The 24,743-nt window shown below is 46.6% G+C and overlaps 1 protein-coding gene across 2 annotated transcripts; it reads left to right on the forward strand.

Moving 5' to 3' along the window:
* Positions 1-6,640: 6,640 nt before the first annotated feature.
* On the forward strand, positions 6,641-23,294 carry AAR2 (AAR2 splicing factor). Of its 2 annotated transcripts, none has more exons than XM_047744367.1 (4): positions 6,641-6,695; positions 9,439-10,246; positions 13,522-13,751; positions 21,966-23,294. In XM_047744367.1, the coding sequence occupies exons 2-4, from the start codon at positions 9,490-9,492 to the stop codon at positions 22,131-22,133; spliced, it is 1,155 nt and encodes a 384-aa protein (XP_047600323.1). In that variant the 5' UTR covers positions 6,641-6,695; positions 9,439-9,489; the 3' UTR covers positions 22,134-23,294. The 2 variants fall into 2 exon arrangements, with proteins under 2 accessions (XP_047600323.1, XP_047600322.1); XM_047744366.1 differs by lacking the exon at positions 6,641-6,695 and adding an exon at positions 6,724-7,013.
* The last annotated feature ends 1,449 nt before the right edge of the window (positions 23,295-24,743 follow it).

Raw genomic sequence — 24,743 nt, forward strand, 5'->3', positions numbered from 1 at the left:
TATATATATATATATATATATATATATAAATGACAGTAATCTCTCACTCCCCCTTTCGAAGCCCTGCGGAACGACAAAAGCCAGCCAGACCACGATGATCATAGGAGTCCAAAACGACCCTGGTTCTGCACGTTACCTTGCGTGGACGAACGAGCATTCCATTTGTCCTGAAGCGTGTGCTGCCCACTGCAATGCAAAGGAAACACTTTTGCAGCAAAGCAAGAGAACTCTCAGCAGCGAGACACGCGCTGTCAACCGTTTGCCAAGAAAGAAAGAAAATCCCCCCACTTGGAAAGGAGGAACACTGGATTATTATTTTTGGGGTCTTGACACTGGGCTGCAAAATCCACCTTCCTTTCTTCCGCCTCCCCTCCCCCTCGACTCACATGTCTTGTTGTCATTTCTGTCTCTGCTCCCTCCTCCCCCTCCCCCCACCCTCTGTATCCCGGTCCTGCCGATGACTCTGGTTTGAAACAAGAAAAAGAAGAGAAAGCAAGCGCAGAAAACCCAGCCACAGGAAGGAAAGTAGACATTGTGTGTTCATGGGTTGTTATGATGAAGGTGCAGCTTGTAGGAGATGTGTATGGGTGTGCTTTTAAGTTATGTATATGATATATAACAGGAAACAAATATTAAAATAAACAGTGCTGGTAAGTATGAAGCTGACATTTTAAAATTATAATTATCCGACTGTGATTGATGTATTCCAAGGTTCTTAGATCGCACTGAACCGGCCCAGCCAAGGAGACCTGGACTCTGGCTGTGGGCTGTTCGCTGGAGGAGCTGACGGTTCAGCGTAGTAATACAGTGTGTGGTATTTGTAATTGGTTGATTGGTGGGGAGGGGTGGGGTCCCCAGATGGAGGGGCAGGGATTTGGCAAGGAGGAAGAAACCCAGATGTAGTTCAAGATGCCTTCCCCGCTTTGGGCAGTAGCCACCAGGGCCTGATGTGTGCTCAGCTGTGGGGTCCAGGGTCAGGATTCCACGACAGGGGTCCCCGGCTCAGCCCCCATAGCCCCCTAGGGGGTTTGCTTTGGTTTTCAGTCTTCTCTTTTTTCAGCCACATGTCTTTTCCCTGACCACATTGTGACAGCTGACTCCCCGTGCAAAGAGATGGGACACCCTTGGCCACTGCAGAGAATGGTGGCTTTACCTGGCTGTCCGGAGAGCCTGGCTCGCTCTGGTCCTCTCCCCTCCCACATTCATTCTCTTCCTCCTGGGCCAAAGCACCCATGGCAGAGACCCTGAACAAGGGCAGGCCCTGATAGGACAAAACTTCATTTCCAAAGGCTTTCCTACCACCACCCTCCCCCACCCCCCACCCCCCGTTCCATCCCCACCCTGAATAAGCCACTGAAGAAATGTGTTGCTCAGAGGCTCCTTCTATGTGTGAGACTGGCTTTGGAAACCTCCCCTTCGGCCAGCATCTGAGCTCTGAGCTTGTACCCTCAGAGTCTCCAGAACTGCCTTCAGACCACAGAAGCCCTTGGAGAATACCCCAACCAAAGCTCGGGCTTTCCCAGGCTTGCCTGCCGGAGCTGCTCCCCGGAACTCAGTGAGTCCCCTTTGGAGGGAATATGTCCCTACTGCACTTTAATTTCTCAGTCCCATCTTACCTGCCCTGCCCCATCTCTACAGCGGCCACTGAAGTCATTCAACAAATACTTGTGCCAAGCACTAGGCTTGGACTGTAGGAGAGAATGTGGGAGAGGGGAGGGACCTGGAAGCCCTCTGAGCCAGCCTTACATCTTCACTCACGGCTTGCCCCTCTGAGAGCATTTCCACATTCTCTCCAATTACTGGCCATTGCCCGGGGATACCCCCTGGCTTACTTATCAGTTACCCCAGTGACATAAATGCTTAGTTTGCTAAGCTGGTGCTGACCTGAGAACAAGAAACCAGAACAGTGTTGGCTAAACGGGACAAAATGGGACAGAGAGCAGGCAGAGAGAGCCCTGCCCCTGGGGCTCAGAGGGCAGATTCAGCCATCTCCCCCCCCCCCCCCCCCGCCCAACCCCCTGGAGCAAGACCAGTGGCTCTCTCCAACCCCCCCTCTACCCCAAGTGCGACATCTCACTTCCCATGCACCAGGTTCTTTTTACTACCTTGGTGGAAAAGCCACAAAACCTCCTTCCCACCCGTCTCAACCTGAAAGCTCCTATTTTCTTTCTGGGCCAAGAGCTGGAATGGCTCCACCCCTCCCCAGGCCACCCGGAATGTGGCTCATGCACCCCTGTCTTTGCAGGAACCAGGTGCCCTGAGCACACTGGTCACACCTCAGAGGGAGAGTATTCTGGATCCTGCACCTATTTACAGCCCCTGAATGTGTGGCTTCAGAGCAGGGATGAAGGGACCAGGCTTAGCTTGTGAGCTGGCCAGGGTTTGTGGAGCTCTCCATCCCAGGATGCTGTGACCTTCCTTCCGTGGAGAGGCAGGTAGTGCCACCAGGGAGGAGGGGAGCTGCAAAGCTGAAATCTAGGGCACTGTTTCCTCCCATCCTCCTCTTCATAGAGAATATAGATGTTTGTCTTGTCTGTCTTCAACCTACTTTTCTTTTTTCCTTTTTGCACTTCTCATCCTTTTTGTGCTGCCTCTCCACCCAGGAGACCATGTAGCATGATGGAAAATGTCCTGGAGGGTATCCTGGCTCAGCCCCTAACTCACCATGTGACATTGGACTAGTCCCACCCCCCCACCCCCTTTGGGGCCTCAGTTTCCCCATTTGCAAAATGAGTAGGATAAACCAGATTCTCTCCAGGGTCTTTTCCCAATCTGCTGTCCTACAGATCTTCATTTTTCTCTTGTTTTGCTTTCTTGGGATCTTTTCCATCGGAGGGGACAGGAAGTGCCAGGACCTGGTTCAGTTTGTGAATCCTGCAAGCACATTCCAAGACTGGCCTGCGATTGCATGAGCAACATCACTCTAAATAATTTTTTTTTTTTCAAAAGCACCTTCCAACCAACTGCGATGCTGTCCTGTTCCTTTTTACTCACACCCCTCCCTCCCCTCTTGTCCCCATGCTCCCCCACCTCAGTGCTCTGTGCTGTATGCGTGTGCTCTCTGTTCTTGTATACTCAATAAAAGTGAAATAAATGTGTTTGATGCTGAACCACAAACTGCCTTGGCATCTCTCTCTCTCTCTCCCAGCCCTTAGCTACCAGTATGGGTTGGCCTTGTGGGGAGGGCTCAAACAGGTGTGAAAGAAATCCCAACCTTGAACACTTTCATGCAACACTTATTTGCAGCTTCCAGTATGGTCTGACTTGGGTTAGGCTCTGCAGGCACAACCGCAAATAAGACAAATTTCCTGCCCTCCGGGAACACTCAAACTTGTGGAGTGCTGGAAACAATACAACAGGCAAGCAGTTCTGGAGTGATCGGCACCAGGAAGGAAATGCACAGAGGCAGGAGATGGCTGCTGAGGGAGACCACTTAAATAAGGTGGCCAGTTATGGCCTCCCTGAGGAGGAGCTAAATGAAGAGAAAGATCCAGTAAGGTGAGGGACTTGGGCAAGATATTCTAGGCAGGGGCCCCTGGGTGGCTCGGTCGGCTCAGGTCATGATTCTAGGGTCCTGGGATCAAACCCCGCATTGGGATCAAACCCCCTCCCGATGCTTGTGCTCTCTCTCTCTGTGTGTCAAATGGATGAATAAAATCTTTAAAAAAAAAAAAAAAAAGAGTGGGGCACCTGGGTGGCTCAGTGGGTTAAGCCTCCGCCTTCAGCTCAGGTCATGATCTCAAGATCCTGGGATCGAACCCTGCATCAGCTCTCTGCTCAGTGGGTAGCTTGCTCCCCCCCCCCCTGCCTGTCTGCCTACTTGTGATCTCTCTCTCTCTCTCTGTCAAATAAATAAATAAAATCTTAAAAAAAAAAAAAAAGACTATTCTAGGCAGAAGGAACAGTAAGTCTGTGGGCCCCAGGACATAGAGGTGCTTGATGCATGGAGGAACAACATGATCCCTCCTCTTTCTGAAAGAAGAGTACTTACATTGGGGGTCTCTTCCTACAACCCTCTCCATGGGAACCTAGTGGTAAATGTATACAGTGACCCCCAGCTTCAACCTTTGCCCACCTCCACATACATTGCCATGTCCCTCTACATGCCACTTGTCCCATTATTGACTTATTTAAATGGACTCTGTAAATTATATATATGTGTGTGTGTGTGTATACATGTATATGTACATATATATGAAACAATATTACTTCCATAAATCAAAAACTAGTGTCACTTGCCAAAGAAAGGAGGTCTTCATAAAACTAAATGCAAAAATATAACATTAAAAACCCATAATCCATGTAAAACTTACTCCTTGGGCTACCTGAGTTACATGTACCACACTTTCCTTTTTATTCTAAGTGGCTCACCCCAGGCCAACTTCTCTATTGCCCCAAATCTCACAAGCAAGAACCACTATAAATAATTGGATGCATTTTCTTCCACTCTTTTTCCAGGTATGTATATCTCTTCAGAGCTTAAATTACCTGGGACATACAATTTTAAATACTATTTTAAACTTAAATTCTGAGCATTTCCTAGTAATTTTGAATACTAAATACTATTTTGTTTCTTTCCAAAGGTAATTCACTCAATGACACAAAATGCTGTGCAGTGAAAACAATTCTTCAACGCTCTCTGGAATCCCATCCATTGTCAGAGGTAGTTGCTTTCAGGAGCTTTGGGAATCCTTCCTTAAATTTGTTTCTTGTACATTTCCTTTAGCTCTCTGCCACCCATAGGGTTCTGGAATAGGACACAGTTTGCAAATATTGGGTCCACACACACTCTGAATCTGTATCTTTATCTCCCAGAAATTCAGGGTCAGCCTCTGTGTTGCTTGGGAATAAACTGGGGTTGATTTATCTAGATCAGTGGTTCCCAAACGGAGGGGAAGGAGGTGATTTTGCCCTCCCCCGGGGAACATTTAGCCATGTCTGAAGACATTTTTGGTTGTTACACCTGAGGGGTGCTATTGGCATTCAGTGGGTAGAGGCCAGGGATGCTGCTAAACATCCCATAATCACGGGACAGATCCCACAACAAATCTGATCTGATTTGTCAGTAGTATCAGAATTGAAAACCTGATCTGGACGGACGTGTGACCCATAAGGTGGCATTCCAGGGCCACCATCTGTAGCTTTCAAGCCCTAATTCAGGGCTGGAGTCTCTGAGAAGATGGTGAGCCCAGCTGGAACAGGGAGCTCTGAGATCATAAACTTAGCTCAGCACCCACACTGGGAATAAGGAGGGTCAGGGAAGGAGCTGAGCTTCTTCAGACAGGAAATGGAACCGACATGACAGGCGGAGTTTGACAGGCGTGACTGTGACTGATGGAGGCCATTTCTGGTTAATCCTGCAGCAGCTTATTGTGATTAACCGTGACTGCAGGGCCCAGTATAGTCTGCAACCCACTAAGAGATGAGGTTTGACTGAGAAAGATTGGTGTGTCCAGCTGTCACTGAGGAAGTGTGACAGACAAGCTAAGAAGCAGTGGCACAGGGACAGGAACAGTCAGACCATGGTTTGCATCCTAGCTCTGCCACTCTCTAGCTGTGTAACCTCTCTGAGCCTTGGTTTTCTCTTCTGTAAGCTGGGAATACTAATATCTACTTACTAGGGTTACGTTAAGGCTTAGAAGTCATATATGAATGGCCTGCCCTATGGATATTGAACTTACCTAGCCAGTCCCCACAATCATACAAGCCAATTCTTTGTAAAAAAATCTCTTAATATAGGGGCGCCTGGGTGGCTCAGTGGGTTAAAGCCTCTGCCTTCCGCTCAGGTTATGATCTCAGGGTCCCTGGATCGAGTCCCGCATCAGGCTCTCTGCTCGGTGGGGAGCCTGCTTCCCTCTCTCTCCGCCTACTTGTGATCTCTCTGCCTGCCTCTCTGCCTGTTTGTGATCTCTGTCTGTCAAATAAATAAATAAAATCTTTTAAAAAAATCTCTTAATATATATCTCCTATTGATTCTGCTTCTTTGGTTGAACCCTGACTGATACAACCACCCAGCACAGAGCAAAGCCCTCAAACAGAAATCATTTATTAATACAGTCATTAATTAAATACACACACCCAGCTGAACCCTGGTGTCTGGCTTCGGGCTAGGTTCCTGGGAAACAACAGAGAACCAGACAAGAAATTCCCTCCCTCCAGGCATGTTTGTAGCCTGCACCACCTGAGGACACTGGTGATTATGGCGGGAGGGACCCATGTAGTGGCTATTGCTGCTGGGACGACTTCTCCGCCCTGCGAGCTGGGTTTCTGACAATCTCCTTTAGGACTGAGTGTGGCTGGACAGCGACTGGGTGATAATGGGCCAGTGGTGATACTCAGGTAGTAACTGACTGACAGGGACCATTACTGAGCTTCTGATGTGGCTACTAGAAAGCTATGATCATGAACCCAGCTTCAGCGACCATAACTGATTGTGACCAAAGGACTAGGGCTGGTGGGTGTGTTTCTGGAGCAGGATATACAGTTTGGTGAAGGTTGTTATCCACGGTTCAGGAGACGTGTAACCCAAAGTAGCAAAAGGCAACATTTAATGGGGCGGAACCTGCAGGCACGGGCCGTTCCTCCCCAGACCAGGAGCTCTGCCGGACCGCTTTCCCCGTAGCTCCCGTCCCAAGCCAAATCGTGAGAACTTCCGGTGCCCCGCGGCGCTCGGGAGTGGGGAGAGTCCGAAGCTGGTGAGTGCGGCCTCCTGGCCTGTTTGAACTTTTCTGTTTTTGTTGTCCGTGTGGCCCAGCCACCCTGTTCCCGGTTCGGGATCGCGGAGTGCCCTGAAGTGGGGCGCCTCGGCGGGACGCGCGCGTCCCTCTCTGTGGGCCGGTGCTTGGACCCTGGTGGCTCTGCAGGCCTTTCTCCCTGAGAAACCGTCACCAGAGCCCCAGTCGCCAGTACTTCCTGGGGCACCCGGGGTAACTTAGCTGTTTCCCGAACTTGGGAACTTGGGGGCCGGAGACCCTGGCCGCGCCCGATATGATTCTGTTCGACTCTAATTTCGGGTAAGGTAATTTGCCCGAACCGGCCGTTTGTTTCTCATCTACAACATGGATATCATGTTTTTATTAAATAAATGCTTATCGAGGGGCTGGTTTGTGCTGGAGGAACAAAAAGACTCAAGTCTCACGGAGGTAACAGCCCTCTGCTAAACACAAACGCAGAACTGCAGCCTGATCAATGAAATGGAAAGGTGCAGGGTGCCGGGGAGTGTCTCACGGGATACCTGACCTAACCCCGGGTCAAGCAAGCTTTAGTGAGGAAGTGAATATTGAGTTGAGATCAGAAAAAAATGATTTGAGGAAGAGGAGAGGGAAGAGTTTTTTTTGTTCTGTTTTGTTTGTTTGTTTGTTTGTTTTTTAATCCAAGGAGCCTCCAGCCAGTGTGGCGGGAACAGAGAACTCTGCAGGGTGCATGGTATGAAACAGACCGAAGGAGTTGGGAGGGGCCAGGCAGCCCAGGCCTTGTAGGTCTTGTAGGTCATGGTAAAAATTCTGGTTTTCCAGGAGCCACAAGAAAAGCCACTCACATGGAATTCAGTGTGAGCTGGTGACATGCTTAGGTTGGGCCTTTGAAAAGTTCACTCTGGCTGTTGGATGGAGAACGGGTAACTTGCAGCAAGGAGGTGATGGCGAGAAGCAGATGGACGGATGTGACTTTGTGCATTCCAGGGCATAGTCTCTGTGCCAGGCCGAGTGCCAGCTGCTGAAGATACAGTGAAGAGAATTACCGCTGGTGTAATTAGAATAAAGGAATGTCATTGTCAAGGAGGAAGGAGCGCAAGTACCACAAGGGAAAATGGCTAATTGATGAACAATTATTCTAAATGTAGTAGCTCCTCATTTAGCAAGTACTTATTAAGTACCTTCTGAATTCAGGGTTGGGAATAAGATGATGATGATGCAAATTATTTAGAGCAGCGGCTTTCAGGCTTTTTTGACTGTGACCTACAATAACAAATACATTTTACCTCATGACCAAGAATCCATACAGACACATAAAACTTCAGAAGACAGTTACTATCTTTATTACTCATGATGCACTTTTTCTTTTTTTAAATTTTGTTGTTTCCATTTTAAAAAAATTTAATGCTGGTTGAGACTCTCTAAATTGATTTCTTAACCCATTAATGAGTTTTGACTTGCAGTTTGAAAAAAAAATAATGCCCATTTAGAGTAAGAGTCACTTACCGTGGTTTGGGGTTAAGATGATAAAACATTGCCTCTACCATTTTTGGAATCAGGTGGGCCTTCCTTTTCTCCCTGCTTTAGTTTGTTCTGTTTGCTTAACATAGAAAAGAGTAAGAAGAATTAAACAGGCAGCTGGTTCTTCTGTTTGTGAAATTTGGGGGTCTTATTTGTGCATCTGGCTGGGTTGGAAGTCCCTAGAGGCAGTAGTGACTGTCCTACCCTGTGGATGTTTCATAGATCATTGTTCCAGGCAAAGATCTGGCCCAGTGCGGGCACTCAGTGATTATTTGTTAAATTGAATAGGTAAGCGTCTTGGGACTAGAAGGTTAGATAATTGTTTTTATTAAATTAGCTCATGTTGGAACCATTCCTATAAATACCACCCAGTCAGTGTCTGCCTGCCTACACGTTGGTTCAGTATGTCCCCGTGGATAGTTCAGAGGTGGGTAAAATAAGTGTTCTTGCTCTTTCTCATCTAAATACTGATCCTAGGCCAGCCATCCCACCTGAATCTATTCTGGGCAAGGTGGCCAGAGTTGCCACTGACTGTGGGCCCTTTGGGAAGTTGCTTCACTCCCTGGACTTTAGGGGTTTTTTATGCATAGAAGATGAAGAGGAGGTTTGTGGTTGAAAAGCTTTCCACTTCCAAACATTTTGTGAATGAACACCCACTTCAGATGCAGAGCACCCACTTTCCACCTTCTGTCCATGTCTGGGCCTTCCTTAAGGCTTATGGGAAACTGGGTATATGCTGGATTTAATCATCCTTCTTAGCTCCTTGGGACTCTTCAGTGATAGGGTTTAGGCAGAGTTACAGTGTGAGGCAGTTTAGGCACAGTCGTAGTTTCTAATAGACCACCCACGCTTTCCCCACCTTCATCTTGTTGTGGGAGAGAGATCCTGAGAGCAGATCTTGAGTGGGCAGTGAGAAGAACACTGGCCTGGAGGACAGGGTACCCAGGTTCTAATTTGTGTGACCTTGTATGACCTGGAGCATGTCGTTTATCCTCAATGTCTTTCCAGCTATGCGGTGAGTGTTCTTTCTCAATAAACCAAAACACAAAATCCTCTTCACCCTGAGTCCTCTTTTCCTCTTCAGTAAAATTGATGCAGGGTTGTGGTGAGGATTAAGGGAGATAATTATGTCAGGGGTCTGATTCAATCTGGCACATGCAGAATCCTCAGCAAATGAAGCATCTTTCCTCAAGTTCCAGTTAATTCTGATTTCTTTCTTTTTCAGTTGTTTGGAAGACAAGAGAGGTTCTCTTTTTGGTCACTTAGCACTGGTGCCATGGCTGCCATGCAAATGGATCCTGAGCTTGCCAAGCGCCTGTTCTTTGAAGGGGCCACTGTGGTCATCTTGAATATGCCCAAGGGGACAGAGTTTGGCATTGACTACAACTCCTGGGAGGTGGGGCCCAAGTTCCGGGGCGTGAAGATGATCCCACCAGGCATCCACTTCCTCCACTATAGCTCTGTGGATAAGGCCAATCCCAGGGAGGTGGGGCCTCGTATGGGCTTCTTCCTGAGCCTACAGCAGCGGGGGCTGATGGTCCTGCGCTGGAATGCGATCCGAGAAGAGGTAGACCTGTCTCCAGCCCCAGAGGCTGAGGTGGAGGCCATGAGGGCCAACCTCCAGGAGCTGGACCAATTCCTAGGCCCTTACCCATACGACACACTCAAGAAGTGGATCTCACTCACCAACTTTATCAGCGAGGCCACAATGGAGAAGCTGCAGCCCGAGAGCCGACAGATCTGTGCTTTCTCAGAGGTGCTTCCTGTGCTGTCCATGAAGCACACCAAGGACCGCGTGGAACAGAATCTACCTCGCTGTGGCACTGAGTGCAAAAGCTACCAGGAGGGCCTGGCCCGACTGCCAGAGATGAAGCCCAGAGCTGGGACAGAGATCCGCTTCTCAGAGTTGCCCACACAGATGTTCCCAGCAGGTGCCACGCCAGCAGAGATAACCAGGCACAGCATGGACCTGAGCTATGCCCTGGAGACGGTACTCAGCAAGCAGTTCCCCGGAAGCCCTCAGGATGTGCTTGGTGAGGAGGAACAGGATTCTTTGGGAGTGGGCCAGGAGATGGGTGTATAGTAGTGGGTACATCTCCGGTTATCTAGTCCAGCGGCTCCTAAACTTGGCAAGGAAGCAATCTTGCCCAGTCCCCCTGGGACTAGGTTAAGAGAGCTGGAGTGGGGCCCCAGCACTATCTGTCTGTCTATATAATAAACAAACACTGTAGGTGAACCTGATGCAGCCAGTTCTGTGTTTGGGAATCACTTATGTGGCCCAGCCCCTCATTTTACAGATTGAGGTTCACAGAGAGAAAGGATTTGGCCAACTATGTGGTCAAAGTGAGACCAGTGCCCAGGGCTCCTGGTTCCCCGTCTCCCATCTGCCTCCTCAGTTTGCTCCTGATTCTCTCAGTGTTGGTCTCTCCACTGGCTTAGACCAGGATCGTGATTTTTTAAAAATTATTTTTGTTTTTATTGTTATTTTTCTCCCTTATTGCAAAAGTACTGTATGGTCATCATAGAAGCAAAACAAAAATGCATTCCCAACTCCCACCTAGAAATAACCAAATTTTGTACCCTTGGGTATATTTCCTTTTCGTCTGTTCCATGTGTGTGTATCCCTGTGTAGCATTTCATTGCAGTCTCTTCTCTGTGTGTTTCTGTGTATTTCCCTTTAGTCTCTTTTTTCCCTCAATTATATGTGTTTGTGTGTATAAATGATTTTTTTATAATTCTTTTTTAAGATTTTATTTATTTACTTGAGAGAGAGAGTGAGAGAGAGCATGGGAAGAGAGAGGGTGAGAAGGAGAAGCAGACTACCTACTGAGCAGGGAGCCCGATGCGGGACTCGATCCTGGAACTCCAGGATCATGACCTGAGCCAAAGGCAGTCGCTTAACCAACTGAGCCACCCAGGTGCCCCTATAAATGATTTTTTACAAAAACAAGATTGCAGTATACTATTTTGTAATCTGCTTTAACATAAATATGTTTCTGTGTTGCTGAAACAGCCCCTTCTCAATAGTGGCTACTTATGTGCCATAGTTAATGAACCACCCCTCTGTTGGTGGGCCTTTAAGTTGTCCCTATTTTCCCTATCGTGTCGTCTAATGAACATCCTTGTGTGTACTTATACATACATTTAGGGTTGAAATTGTTGGATCAGAGGCTGTGTGTTGCGAACTAGGGTGAGGCTGTTGCCCATCATCTCTGAAATGGCGATTTGGCAAAGGCCTCTTCCTACCGGATGGTTGGAGAATGATATCGTTTCAGTTTATATTTCTTTGATTCTAGTGACAGCAGACATTCATCACATCTTTAACAACTATTTATATTTTTTCTTTTACAAATTGTCCAGGTATTTGCATATTTTTCTGTTGGAAGATCAGTGAGAAATTTGAATATAGGGCCCTTTATATCATTGCCTCTGATAAAAGGGCACATTTTAATGGGTGCATCTTAATGCATTACACAGTATTATCATTTAATAAGTAACACTTAGGAAATTCTGGCTTAAAAATGAACGAAAATCCTGTTTTCTACCTCTTAAACATTTTAGTTCTTCAAAGTAATCTTGTGAAAGGTCTGTTGCAGGGATAACTTTGTATCTTCCTGACAGCTCTTTGAAATTACTTCTGATCTCCTAACTTAATTTCAGACTAGGCCAGAAATGCATGAATTTAAGTAAATGCCCTAATTTCAGAGAATAAGCTCCTATTTTCACAAACTAACCAGATAAAGCCAACTGTAGAAGCAAATCACTAACCTCTATCATAGAAAGAAAATTTGACAATATCTTTTTTTTTTTAAGAGTTTATTTATATATTTGACAGAGATCACAAGTAGGCAGAGAGGCAGGCGGGGTGGAGCGGGGAAGCAGGCTCCCTGCTAAGCAGAGAACCTGATGTGGGGCTTGATCCCAGGACCCTGAGATCATGACCTGAGCCGAAGGCAGAGGCTTAATCCACTAAGCTACCCAGGCACCCCAAATTTGACAATATTTTGAAAATGTCAGTCAAACATCCAATATATCTGGACCAGGCGGCTAGACAAACTTAGTTCCACAAGCCTAGGAATAGAGAACTAGTTTTTCATGTCTCTGGAGGTGACAGAGATCAAACAACCTGCATTTAAAGAGGTACGTGGTGTTGAGTGCATCTGTTCTTTTCATGGCCCGTGTGTAAGTGTGACACCACAGAGCCCCTCATTAAATTTGAAGCCAGAGAGGATGTCTCTAATCAACAGCAGTGTATCTTGGCAACCAGAGACCCAGTTGCTTCCCCAAGGACAATGGCTTCTGGATCGTGGGGTCTCTGTTTCAGACAGGCATCTTGTGGAAACGTGGGAATAATAATTAATATTTCCTGAGCGATCCTTTGTGCCAGGTATTATTTTAAGTGCTTTATATGAACTATATTGATTTATTTAATCTTCCCCACAGCCCTCAAATAAGGAAATTGAGGTATAAACAGATTGAGTAACTTGCCCAAGGTCACACATCTCTGAAGGGTGGGGTCCAGATTTGAACTTAGGTAGTTTGGCTCATGCTGTTAGCCACCAAGCTGTTCATAGAGATTAAATTACAGAGCCCCGTGGTTAAACAAATGCAAGTGATCTGGGCTTGAGGGCTAAGCCTCGAAGAAGTACTCACAAATTTTCCTCTTCTGGGAAGCTCTGGAACTGTTCTCACCCAGTAGAAATTTTGTTTTATCTTCCATTGTTCCCATTGCCAAGCATTCGATGTGTGACCTTGGGTAAGTCCCTTGACTTTATCTGTAAAATGAGACAGGTATCACCAACCTGAACACCTTGTGGAGTTGGGCTGGGGATTACATGGTGTAGTGCAGCATTCCCCTGGCCCTGGAGCAGACCGTCTGCATCAGAATCACCCAGGAAGCTTTTCAGAGCTACAAACACTGAGGCTCTGTCCATCTGTCCTCAGCCAGGATCTCTGTGGGGGAGGCTTGCACAGCTTTATCTTCAGCAAGCTCTCCTAATACCGATGGGCAGTCCGGTTTGGGATCTGCCTGGTATAATAGCCATGGACACGTTTTGTAAACTTTCAAAGTGCCAGGCAAGTACTGGTAGATCTCTTCTCTTACAGTCTGATTCTATAAAACCATGGTTTGGTTTCTCGTGGCTTGAATTTAGAGCAGTTCAGCAAACTTGAACTGAGCGTGTGCTCAGTGCAAACTGCTCCCCCTGCCCCCCCTTGCAGGAGAGCTGTGCAGGAGGCCACCACTGCTGGGGTCAGTAGATTGGGCACTCCACTCTCTCAGGATCATTCACCTCTCTGTGCCTCCCAGGTGAACTCCAGTTTGCCTTTGTATGCTTCCTCCTGGGGAATGTGTATGAGGCATTTGAGCACTGGAAGCGGCTCCTGAATCTCCTGTGTCGCTCCGAAGAAGCCATGGTGAGGCACCACACCCTCTACATCAACCTCATCTCCATCCTCTACCACCAGCTCGGCGAGATCCCGGCCGACTTCTTTGTGGACATCGTCTCCCAGAACAACTTCCTCACCAGCACCTTACAGGTGAGCCATCTTCTGGCTGACACCCATGTGGGTCAGAACTAAGGTGAGAAAGTGTGAAAGCCCCTTTGGGAGGGTTACTTTTTTGTTGCCGTTTCCTGGCTCTGTCTTCTACTCAGTTGTAAGTTCTGTGATGCCAGAGACCCTCTCTCTGTACCACCGTCTCCCTGCCTTGCTCTGAGAATGCCACGCAGTGGGGTACTTGGCATTCGACTAACCTCTACCTCTGTGAGTTACTCAGCTCAAAACACTTTTTCTTTCTCCCTGTAGCTGTAAGTTGGTATAACCCAGTAGGACAGAGTTTTGAAGCTTGTTATTTCCAGGGAAACATCTGCAGCTCCTTAGATCTCATTTAAGCATTAAAGTAACTTTGATTTCCTGTTCAAATAAAACGTGCCAGTTTCTGCAGAGATTCTCTGACAGAAAAAGTGAAATTTGCTTTTAACTTGGCAGTTAAATTTTCATTATGAGTGGTAATTAGGGAAGACGCTTCAGACAACTTACAATCTTCATCCTGTGCTATTTCCTCCCTTTGCAAATAGATTAGCATCCTTTAAGTTCTTGGGACAGCCTCTGTCACTCACATTTTGTAACTTTCTCAAGTGTGGAAGAGGCAGAAGCTGCAAGCTATCAGTTTCCATACGTTCTGTTCTGTGAGCTGCTTTTCTCTCCCCGTGTGTGAGACCACTATGAGGCCCAGTCCTAAGAAGCTGGCTGTTCCTTAACCTATCACTCCCACCCAGGGTGAGAGAAGGAACAGACATTCCGGAAATTCCTATTGGGTAGCAGGCATCATGTTTATCATGCTACTTGGGTTCCCTCATTTAATCTCTCTGGAGCCCTTCAAGGCAGGGAGGATTATTTCCTATTTAGAGAGGAGAACATTGAGACTCAGAAAGGTTAAGTCATTTATGTAAGGTTACACAGCTGGTAAGTGGCAGAGTCAGGATTTGAACCCAGGCCTGAGTCTTGTGATTATGCTCCCACGTACTGAATATAATGTATTCCCCCAGTAAGGATTCTTGATTGGCATCAGTGGGGACACCATCAGGGGCTTATATCTCAGAGGTATAGAACACTTTTCTACAAACAACATGCTGTTGGAAGAATCCCTGTAAGCAGGCAGCTGACTTAAAACCCTGGCACTTGGGGGCCTTATGCAGACCATGGGGAAAGTTGGTCAAGCTGATGGCTTGAGCCTGGTGTGTTCCACTTAAAAAGAATTATACAACTGCTCTTTTACTGGTTCTTGACATAACAGAGAAATTAAGTCCCTTTACCTTTGCTGTGAAGGGGAAATACCACCATCCTCACCCAACAAGTTCCTGGGTTACATGAGCTGGTAACTGATGAGGGGTGAGAGGGGGCATCAGCTTGCTGACTTGCCTCTGGCAAGGACTCATGGGAATGATATGCTGCTCTTGTGATGTGCGTTAATGCTGTCACACAAAACATAGGAGGGCCACACTGTGTCATTGGCTGTTGTGACCATTGTCAGCAGAGCTGACCAACAGCTGAGCTCTGATTGCTGACACTATGTTGCCAGCAATGATATATGAAGCAGTGAGGGCCCAGCTAGATTGCTAGATGCCCAGGTTGGGTGTACAGAGCTGATGGTTGGAAGAATTCTGTCTGGACTTTTCACCAAGAAAATTTAATGTCATTATTTGGAAAAATCCAGGACATGTTCCTTAAAAAAAATAATATCAACACATATTTTTGAGCATTCTATCTTTATATACAGCATTTTCCTGAAAGTGTTGAGGGGTCCATATATTAAGGTTCCTGCCTTCAAAAGAGATTTTTTCATTGATTTAGCAGGTATTTGCTAAGCATCTGCTATATTCAAGGCCCTGTTGCAGGACTGGAAATAGAGCTGTGAGCAAGACAGAGTCCCTGACTTGCAGCTTATATTTTGGTAGGAAAGTAAACAAATGAATTGACCAAGTCACTTCAGACAGCAGGGCTGTTCAGGGCTCATTTGCACCAGCCCGAGACCACGACCTGAGCCAAAACCAAGAGTCAGATGCTTAACTGACTGGGCCAACCAGGCAACCCCACCCCTTTTTTTATCCTGGTAAAAAACACATGAGATCTAACTTCTTAACACATTTTTAAGTGTAGAGTACAGTATTGGTAACTATAAGCACAGCAGATCTAGAACTTTTTCATTTGGCACAACCGAAAACTTTATGTCTGTTTCATGCCTTCTTAACTGAACATGATTTTCACTCTGCCTGGTGTGAACTTGTTCATCCTACAAGATGCCCTCAAGGCATCCCTCTCTCTGAAGCCATTCCCAATCCCTCTCCTTTCCATATCATTAGCCTACTTTGGACTTGTCACTATTATATTACACAGACTGTGCCTGCTGAAATGTGTACATCGCCTACCTGACTTCCCCACTAAGCCATGAACTTTTGCCCAAAGCCTGGTTTGTTATTCATATGGTGATTTTCAGCACCTGGCCCAGGCCTACCACTTCTCTCACTTTGTGTTATCGGGTGTTTTTAGGTGGCTGGAGTACGTCATTCCCGTGGCAACGCAGATAGAGACCCCTGATAATGACAGGTGTAAACAATGCAGTCTGATCAAGGAAAGGAATTGGTTAATTCAGACGAGGGTTGCAACTTGAAGAGGAGAAGAGGGGATCAGGAGTGACTGTGAAGGGAGGCGTTTAACTATGTGCTGGAAGGATGACAGATTTCAACAGGCACAGTGTAGAAAAGGATTTTTTTTTTTTTTTAATGGAGAGTTAACGTTGGTACCATCCTGGCAGTGAGAATCCAGACCCCCACACAGAGGCAGTCACTCAGGGTGTGTGTGAGTGAATGAATCAGCCCATAAAAGCCTTCTTCAGCCAGCCTCCTTCTCTGCCCCCAGGTAGTCAAGTAAGTGGAACTGGCTTTCTTACTTAGGAGCTTAAATGGCTACTACCCATGGAGAGGGACTGGTGTTTGTATGTGTAAGCACTAAAAGGCTGTCACCTTAGCTGGTATAAAATTAGCCACGTAATGGCCTCTGCCATTAGAGGTCCTTTTGAATAGATGCCACTGGTTCTTATAAATCCCATGGATTAGCTTGAATAAAAATCATTTGTTTTACAAAAATAGATACAGTTTTTTCTTTTATTAAAAGCAACTTGAGTCACCATAGTTTGTTTAAAACCAATGAAAGGATAATCTGAATTTAATAGCATGTTGGAAAATGAGTTATGTAGAAAATAAGGATTCTCACTGCTGATTGCATAGCATTGAGGCATATAGTCAGGTAACCTGTTTTTTTAAAATACTTTAAGTCATAATAGGCCATATGTGCTTTCCAGCTTTATTTCTTGCCAATATTCTAAATCCAGTGTCCATCTCAACTCCTGATGGAAGACACTTACTCTAACAGTGATGTCTACAGTGTTTTTACCAGAACTCCTGGCATGATCAATATATACCTACCCACTCGCACACCTTCTGCCACCAGCTGTCACCTTTGCACTCTTACTGTGTGCCTTATCTCATTTAGCCCTCACCACAGTGCTCAGAGCTAAGTATATAATCTCACTTTGCAATGAGGAAACAGCATCGTAGAGGTCACATGATTTTGCCCAAGATCACCAGAGCTAGTGGATGGCAAGGCTGAGTTTTGATTCTAAAGTCTGTGGTGGGTTCCCATTTATTACTCCCAGAGAAACATCCCAGATTCTTAAACTGACCTCAGAAGACATGATTCCTGTTGCTTTTTACTCCCCTAGAAACCATTGCGAAATGATAGTTTTATTTAACACCACTTTCTTCTTCCACAAGTGGAAATAGAATGTTCTACCTCTGGCTAGTTTTATTCTAAGTTGAAAAATCATTTGGGAATTGAAAAAATTAGGAAATTTCATCTTTTTTGTCTGTCCAAAAAAAAAAAAAATAGGATAAGATAGTGACTCAGCTACCTACCTTGATATTTTGAATTTCTCAAGGTGACCTGACTGAACTCAATTTATTTAACTTAGGTTTAAAAGAAGGCTTTCACATTTCTGGCTAAAGTAATTTACAGTTTTAGAATATACAGACTTAATGATAACAATATTAATAGCTTTTTCTGTATTTAAAGAAAAATACCCAAGGGGTGTGCTTTTAGTTTTAGAGAAATGCAGTTGTTTGTGAAATGTCGTTGTCCTCTTTCAAAAGTATTTTTAAAATATCCAGGATTGGTCTTCCGATGTAAGATGATTCATTTCTCAGTGATGTTAAGAAGTGTTTACTTGATTTCACTTTAACAAGTAAAATAATTAGATCATTACCATGTTTTCTGAAGAAGCCATAAAGTTAATCTAAAAACAAGAGAATCAAAGAAAATTATTGCTTGAAAACCAGGTAATGTCTATACATCTCCTTTTCTGAGTTATGGGTTTTTAAAATACCAAGTTTATAAACTATCAGGACAAAAATAGATCACTGGATGGATGCCAGGGGCTTAGGTAAGGGGAGGGTTTGACCAGTAAAGGGCAGCACAAGGGAATTTTTCAGAGTAATGAGACTGTTCAGTATCCTGACTGTGGTGGTATGTGAGCTTCAGACTCATAAAACTGAATACCACAAGAAAAAAAAAATCTGTCTTGATTATATCATACAGTGGTTGCATTTGTGTACACATTCATCAAAACAAATCAAACACTTAAAAATGGGTGAATCTAGTTGTATGTAAATTAGACCACAATAAAGTTGCTTTTTAAAAAAAGTCAACCTGGGCTATACCCTGAGTCCTGGAGGCCTGCAGAGAGGACAGTTCCAGAAGCACCTGGTCTCCAAGTCCCCCGGGCTTCAGGGCAATGCTGAAAATATGAGGAATGTTTTAAGTCTATGTGAGACAAAAAGGTCTGGGTAGGGATGAGGGACTGAGATTTCCCTGCTGGGACTGTATCTCGCTTAACATCTGTCACTTACTCTGCATTTATCACCATTCTCATCTGTACAGTGGGAATAGTAATTTCCTGTCCTCTTACCTCCCAGGTTTATAGTACCCAGGCTTGTAGTAAAGATTAAATTGATAAGTTCTTTGAAAAGGACAAAGCACTTTTTAAATTAGAAGCCTTATTTTTCAGACAGAAGGTTTCTGTTCTACCAGCCTCTGGTTGATTTTACTCCCAGACATTGTTTGAGAGATGGGTGGGAAGGATGAGTGATGAGTCTGAGCCCAGCCTGTTCAGACCTGTCACTGCTGGCCATTGCCAAATGCAGGGCAGTCCCTACATCTCATTCTTATCTGTTTAGTGAGCTTCCTGTGGGCCCTAACTCTATGCCAGGCCCTGGGTGATGTGCTGTGTGGGACACGTTGATAAAAAGGACTCATTCCCTACTCTAAGGAGCACAGATACTGTGAGCACGGTGTGAGAAATGCCATAGGAGGGTTCAGGCCCAGTCTAGGGAAACAGAGGCTGAAGCAGTTCCTTTCGGTTTGGGCTTTTCTAAGAGACCTCTCACAAGGAAGTGGCTTGTGAGCTGGTGGCATTCAGGAGCCACCTCCTCCCCAGGACAAGTCCTTTATTTGGTCCAGCACCATCACATAATTATTGAGCAATTATTTGGTGTCAAGGACTTGTGCAAAAGTGAACCAAAAATGGATTTTCATGGAGTCTGTGGTCTTCTTCATTCTTTTGCTCATTACACACCTCATGGGTCCTCTGTGTCAGACGCTGTGTCAGGAGTGAGTATGCAGTAGGACCCAGAGTCACTGCTTTGGAGTTGCTCCTTGTCTCTTGGGAGAGCTCGAGAGTAAATGGGCTGTTACCTAACTGAGATTGAAGCTGTGTTCCTGGTAACCCTGGACGCTGGAGGAGCATAAAGGAGCACCTGTTCCATCCTTGGTCTGGGAAGACATGCTGAAGGAGGTGATGTCTTGGCTGAACCTGAGTCACTAGTAGAAATTAGTAGGTGAAGAAGATGAAAGCAGGGGTGGAAGGTGTTGTAAGCCGAGGAAAAGGCACATGTGTAGAGGCACAGAAGAGGCTGCGGAGTGTGTTTGGCAGCTGCTCAACGTGGCCGGAGAGGCGGGGCTGTGTAGAGAGGGGTCCAGTTTACTGTGCGGGGAGGAGAACAGGAAGAGGCTTTTGCAGCTTCAGCCAGCAGGCTCCCCAGGACCTCAGGACAGGCCCAGGGGAATGCAGGGCCTCTGGAACTAACACTGTTTGAAACAAGGCTTCTCTGCTTCCCATACGGGGCCCTTCCCCAGAGCTCAGCTGGGCTCTGCAGTCAGCTCTCCAGGGCAAGCTCCATTAGCTGCCTGCAGACAGGCGGCCGGCTTCCCTGCTGCCCTCTCACCGCCACGCTCACACAGCCCCTCTAATTAGTTATTGATCTGCTGTTTTATTGTGGCTTTGCTGCCCGCTTCTGTATTTAGTCGATTCCCAAGTTAAACCAAATTCTGTAACCCCCCCCCACTTCTGCTTCTGCACACCCACCGCCCCCAATCACTTCTGTCCCTGCTACCACTCCAACAGAATGACTCCAAACAAAGACCACTGAAATGAGCTTTACTCCTGCTAACAGGCAGTAGAGAAACAGCTGTAGATTACACCTGTTAACTTTGTCAGGTCAAGGCTCCCCCAGATCCTTCCACGGTGATCTGCAGGCCGGCTACAGTGGGAGACCGATGGGGAACAAAGAGCTTCCCCCACCCTCACGCTCCTGTATCTGGGGTGGTTTGGGGAAAACTGCCCCTTCTTTTCCTGTCAGTTTTCATCCGGTCATTTAACTTCTCTTAGCCTCCATTTCCCTAAAATAGGTATTCTGGGGTGTCTTCCCAGAGCATTGTGAGGATCTTTTGGGATACTCCGAAACGTCTTTGAATTTGAAAACAGCAAAATAGTATGAGGAGTAATGAGTTTGCTGTTATTCTTAGAAGTGATTGGGATCCAGGAAAATCCAGAATGGAGTGTTAGATGCAGAGAAAATTACTGCTCTGCCCCCTGCTCAACGTTTATATCAGATGAAACTGAATTAAAAAGAACATCAAAACAAGGGATTAATACCCAGAATGTATAAAGAACTGCAGTAACTCAACAACAACAGAAACCTGACTAAAAATGGGCAAAGGGCTTAAATAGACATTTCTCCAAAAAAGACATGGAAATGGCCAGTGCATCTACATGAAAAGATGTTCAGCATCACTAATCATAAGGGAAACGCAGATCAAAACCACAGTGCAATACCGCTTCACACCCATCTTACTGAAAAATAACAATAATAAATAACAAAAAACAGAGTTTGCCAGTGATGTGGAGAAATGGAACCCTTGTTCATTGCTGAAGGGTGGCTTCCAGGGGCCGGGGAGAGGGGGAATGGGAAATCAGTGTGGGTAGCTAGTATCATTTGGGAAAGATAAATTCTGAAGATGGATCATGGTGATGGTTGTGAATGTACTTAATGCTGCTGAATTTTACACTTAAAAATGGTTAAAATGGTAAATGTTATGTGTATTTAATTTTTAAGATAATGTAAAAAGATGGTTTAAATGGTAATTTTGTATTATGTACATGTTACAACAACTTTTTTTTTTGAGAGAGAGAGAGCGAGCATGTGTACAGGTTGGGGGGGGGGGCTTCCAGAGGGTGAGGGAGAGAGAGAATCCTAAGCAGACTTGCCCAGCATGAAGCCTGATGAGGCTCCGTCTTAAGACCTTGAGATCATGACCTGAGCTAAAACCGACAGTTGGATGTTTAACCGACTGAGCCACCCAGGTGCTCCTGTCAGCACAATTTTATAAGAAGAACATCAAACATAACTTCCAAGGGGAATAGAAACCTCTGACTGGCAGCCTGTGGCCCATGAAGATTAGAGCAGCAGTTCAGCCTCGTTGGCCTAAAGCCTGAGACTTTATGGGATGCAGGGGCTTATAAACGCTCCAGGCCTTTCTTGGCTCCTGCTGGTGTAGTTATTGCCCAGGTGCTCAGGAGAGCTCCCCAAGGGACTGGGCCAGGGTGATGGCCCCACTGGCCTTACTCTTAATGGGGCATCGCTGCCCAAGATAGTGATTTTCCATTCTAGTCCTGCCCCAGCCTCTCAGCTGGGTTTGGACCTTCTTCCTTGGTTTGGGGGGAGCACTGCAGGTGTCCTGGGCCAGTGCCAGCAGCAGCTGATCCACCCGCCCCAGAGGGCTGAACACCACGAGGAAATTTCCACAGCTTTCTCGGCCCTCTCCATGTTCTCAGGGTGACTTATCTTCTGTTCTCTGTAGGTTTTCTTCTCCTCCGCCTGCAGTGTTGCCGTGGATGCCACCCTGAGGCAGAAAGCAGAAAAGTTCCAAGCTCACCTGACCAAGAAGTTTCGGTGGGACTTTGAGGCAGAGCCAGAGGACTGCGCCCCGGTGGTGGTGGAGCTCCCTGAGGGTGTAGAGACGGGCTAACTGGGAATGCTGTCAGCCAGGGGAGGCCTCTTCCCCTACAGCTGTAGTGTTGGCCTCTCCATTCACCCCTTCCTTCTGGGACCTGAGAGGGTAGGGTAGTGGCCCCACCAGATTCTGCGGAGATGGAGCCAGAATTCCCTCTTCCACCAATAAATCAGTTTCTTTGGTGCCCAGGAGGCAGTATGCATCCGAAGCCACCTTCATGGGTTCCCGTCAGCCTGGCCACTGGCTAACCTGACCAGATTCCAGATGGGCTCTTACAGAAGCTCTCAGGAAAGACCTGCCTCAGCAGCACCCTACTTCCTTCCAAAGGAGAAGAATGTGAGCCAATAGCCTAAGGAAACTGATTGTTTATTCCACAGAATGGTTAGAAAACAAGAAACTCTGGACCACACAGGGTTTGAGCGATCAGTTGGTGATTTAAAAGTTAAACAGGGTGAGAGGGAGATGAGCTAGAATTTCTTGCCTGTCCTTGTTGAATGGGAACGCATCACAGAAGACACGGGCATGGGACCACCAGGAGCTCCAGAGTGGGGAGAGGGGACCCAGAAGACAGTTGGATTAAGTCTGACAAATGGTCAGTTTTTGCTTTCTCCAAGTTTCTTCCTTCTGTCCAGAGGTCCCAGTGGGTAGTTGTCCAAGACTCTTGTGGCTCCTGACCTCAGGGGCTTTGCCGAAGCCACATCCTTCCCATCTATCCCATTTTGAGGCCTCAGACCCAGAGGTGGGACTTGGCAACCCTTCCATATGGCTCCATTCCTCACCAGAGCCACCATGACTCTTTCTGGTGACCTGGAGATGGAACAACAAAGAGGGAGGTTCTTGCTCTGGAGAGGCTTCTTTTTGTGCCTTTATTCAGGGCTCTGTGGAGGACCTGGCCAACCTAGGTCTTCCCAGTCCTGCTTTGGAGCTGTCAGCCACAGGAGTAATGTTGCTTGCATTTCCTCGGAGTCCTGAGGCTGTGCCCGTCACACACAGGTCCTGCCACCCTGACCTCAAACCGCTCTACTCCAACAAGAGTCCCTGCTTTCCCGAGGTGCAGCTCACACCAGGTTTCTGAGTGCGAATCCACGCTGGTTAAGACTTTTGGTTTCACTTGTTTCCTTGGAGATGTTTTGCCAAGAGCATAATGTACATTAAAGTCTTTGAGTTGAGACTACATCCCCTTGTGTGAGTCTCTCTTGCAGTTAATTTGTCCACTTCTCGGCTGCCAGGCCACTGTCCATAGACACACTTCTCCCTGCTGACTACCAGGAGACCCTGCCCGACATCTTCAGTCTCTGGAGAGGAGGCAGCGCAGCCAGCGTTGCCTGCTATTAACCAGTGGGGCCGCCGAGACAGGCATACCTGAAGGAAGGATTGAGGCCCTGTAGCTTTATAATAACCAGAAATTATTCTCTTCCTCCCGAAGCCCACTCATCACAACTACCTGGGGAGCTTGTTAGAAGTGCACATTCCAAAGGAAGAAATTCCTGGTCCATGCTATAACGTGGATGAACCCCTGAAAACGTCATGCCGAGTGAACAAAGCCAGACACAGACCCCATGTTACATGAGTCCATTCGTAGGGAATTTCTGGGACAGACAGATCCACAGGGAGGGCAGTTACTGGTTGCCAGGGACTGGGAGAGTGGGGAATGGGGTTGACTGCTACCGGTTACAGGGTTTCCTTCTGAGGTGATAGAAAGGTTCTGGACTTAGTGGTGATGATTGTACAACCTACTACAACAATTGTACAACAATACTAAAAACCACAGAAAGTACTCACTTAACATGAGGAATTTTATGCTATGCAAATTATATCTCACTAATAATTTTTTTAAGTGCATATTCCCAAGTCCCACCCTGTAGGGATTCCGAGGCAGTGAATCTGGATATGGCCTGGGTCCTAAGGCACACTTAGTTTTGGAAAACTACCCAGAAGTGACAGCATTGCAGGTTAGTACCTAGAACTCCACTGGGACAGAATTTGTTTCGCACTAACATTGTCAGGGCAGCACGTGGAAGTGGGGATCACATGACTTTGCTCGGCAAGCTGTTGGTTTTCTGTCTCCACAGACCTGCTATCCCCCCCAAGTGCCATGTTCTGTTACTTACTCCTCACAAAAATAGGGGGTGCTACTATTTCCCCCATTTTACGAATAAGAAAATGGGCTCAGAGAACTTCATTCTGTCGGGACCCCACAGCTAGGAGGGACTGAGGACAAGAGTCAAACCCAGGCACCTTGGTGTCCAGGGCCCCTGACAGCCTTCTCTCCCCGATTCCCAGATGGAGCCTTGGTCCTGGTGCCAGCCAGCTGTGCGACTTCGGACGAGCCCCTTCCATTCTCTGGGCCTTGGTCTACTTACACATAAAGTAAGAGAGTTTGCTTGGATTTGGGGTTTCTGATGGTAGATTCTCCAGACTCCCTCAGGTATTTAGAAGTGGACTGTTGTGTTATTTTAAATGTTTTCAAAAGAGAAACTACATTTGCACAGGATAACGTGACTGAGCTGACAAAAAAACCAATAGGTCTCTCGTTCGGGGCCGGAGTGACATCGACTCCATCTTTTGTGTGTCCCAGCTGGCAGTCTTCTATGTGTCTTTGATGAATAAAAAATGTGAAAGCAA

Source organism: Lutra lutra, chromosome 9 (genome assembly GCF_902655055.1).
Source record: "Lutra lutra chromosome 9, mLutLut1.2, whole genome shotgun sequence".
NCBI lineage: Eukaryota > Metazoa > Chordata > Mammalia > Carnivora > Mustelidae > Lutra > Lutra lutra.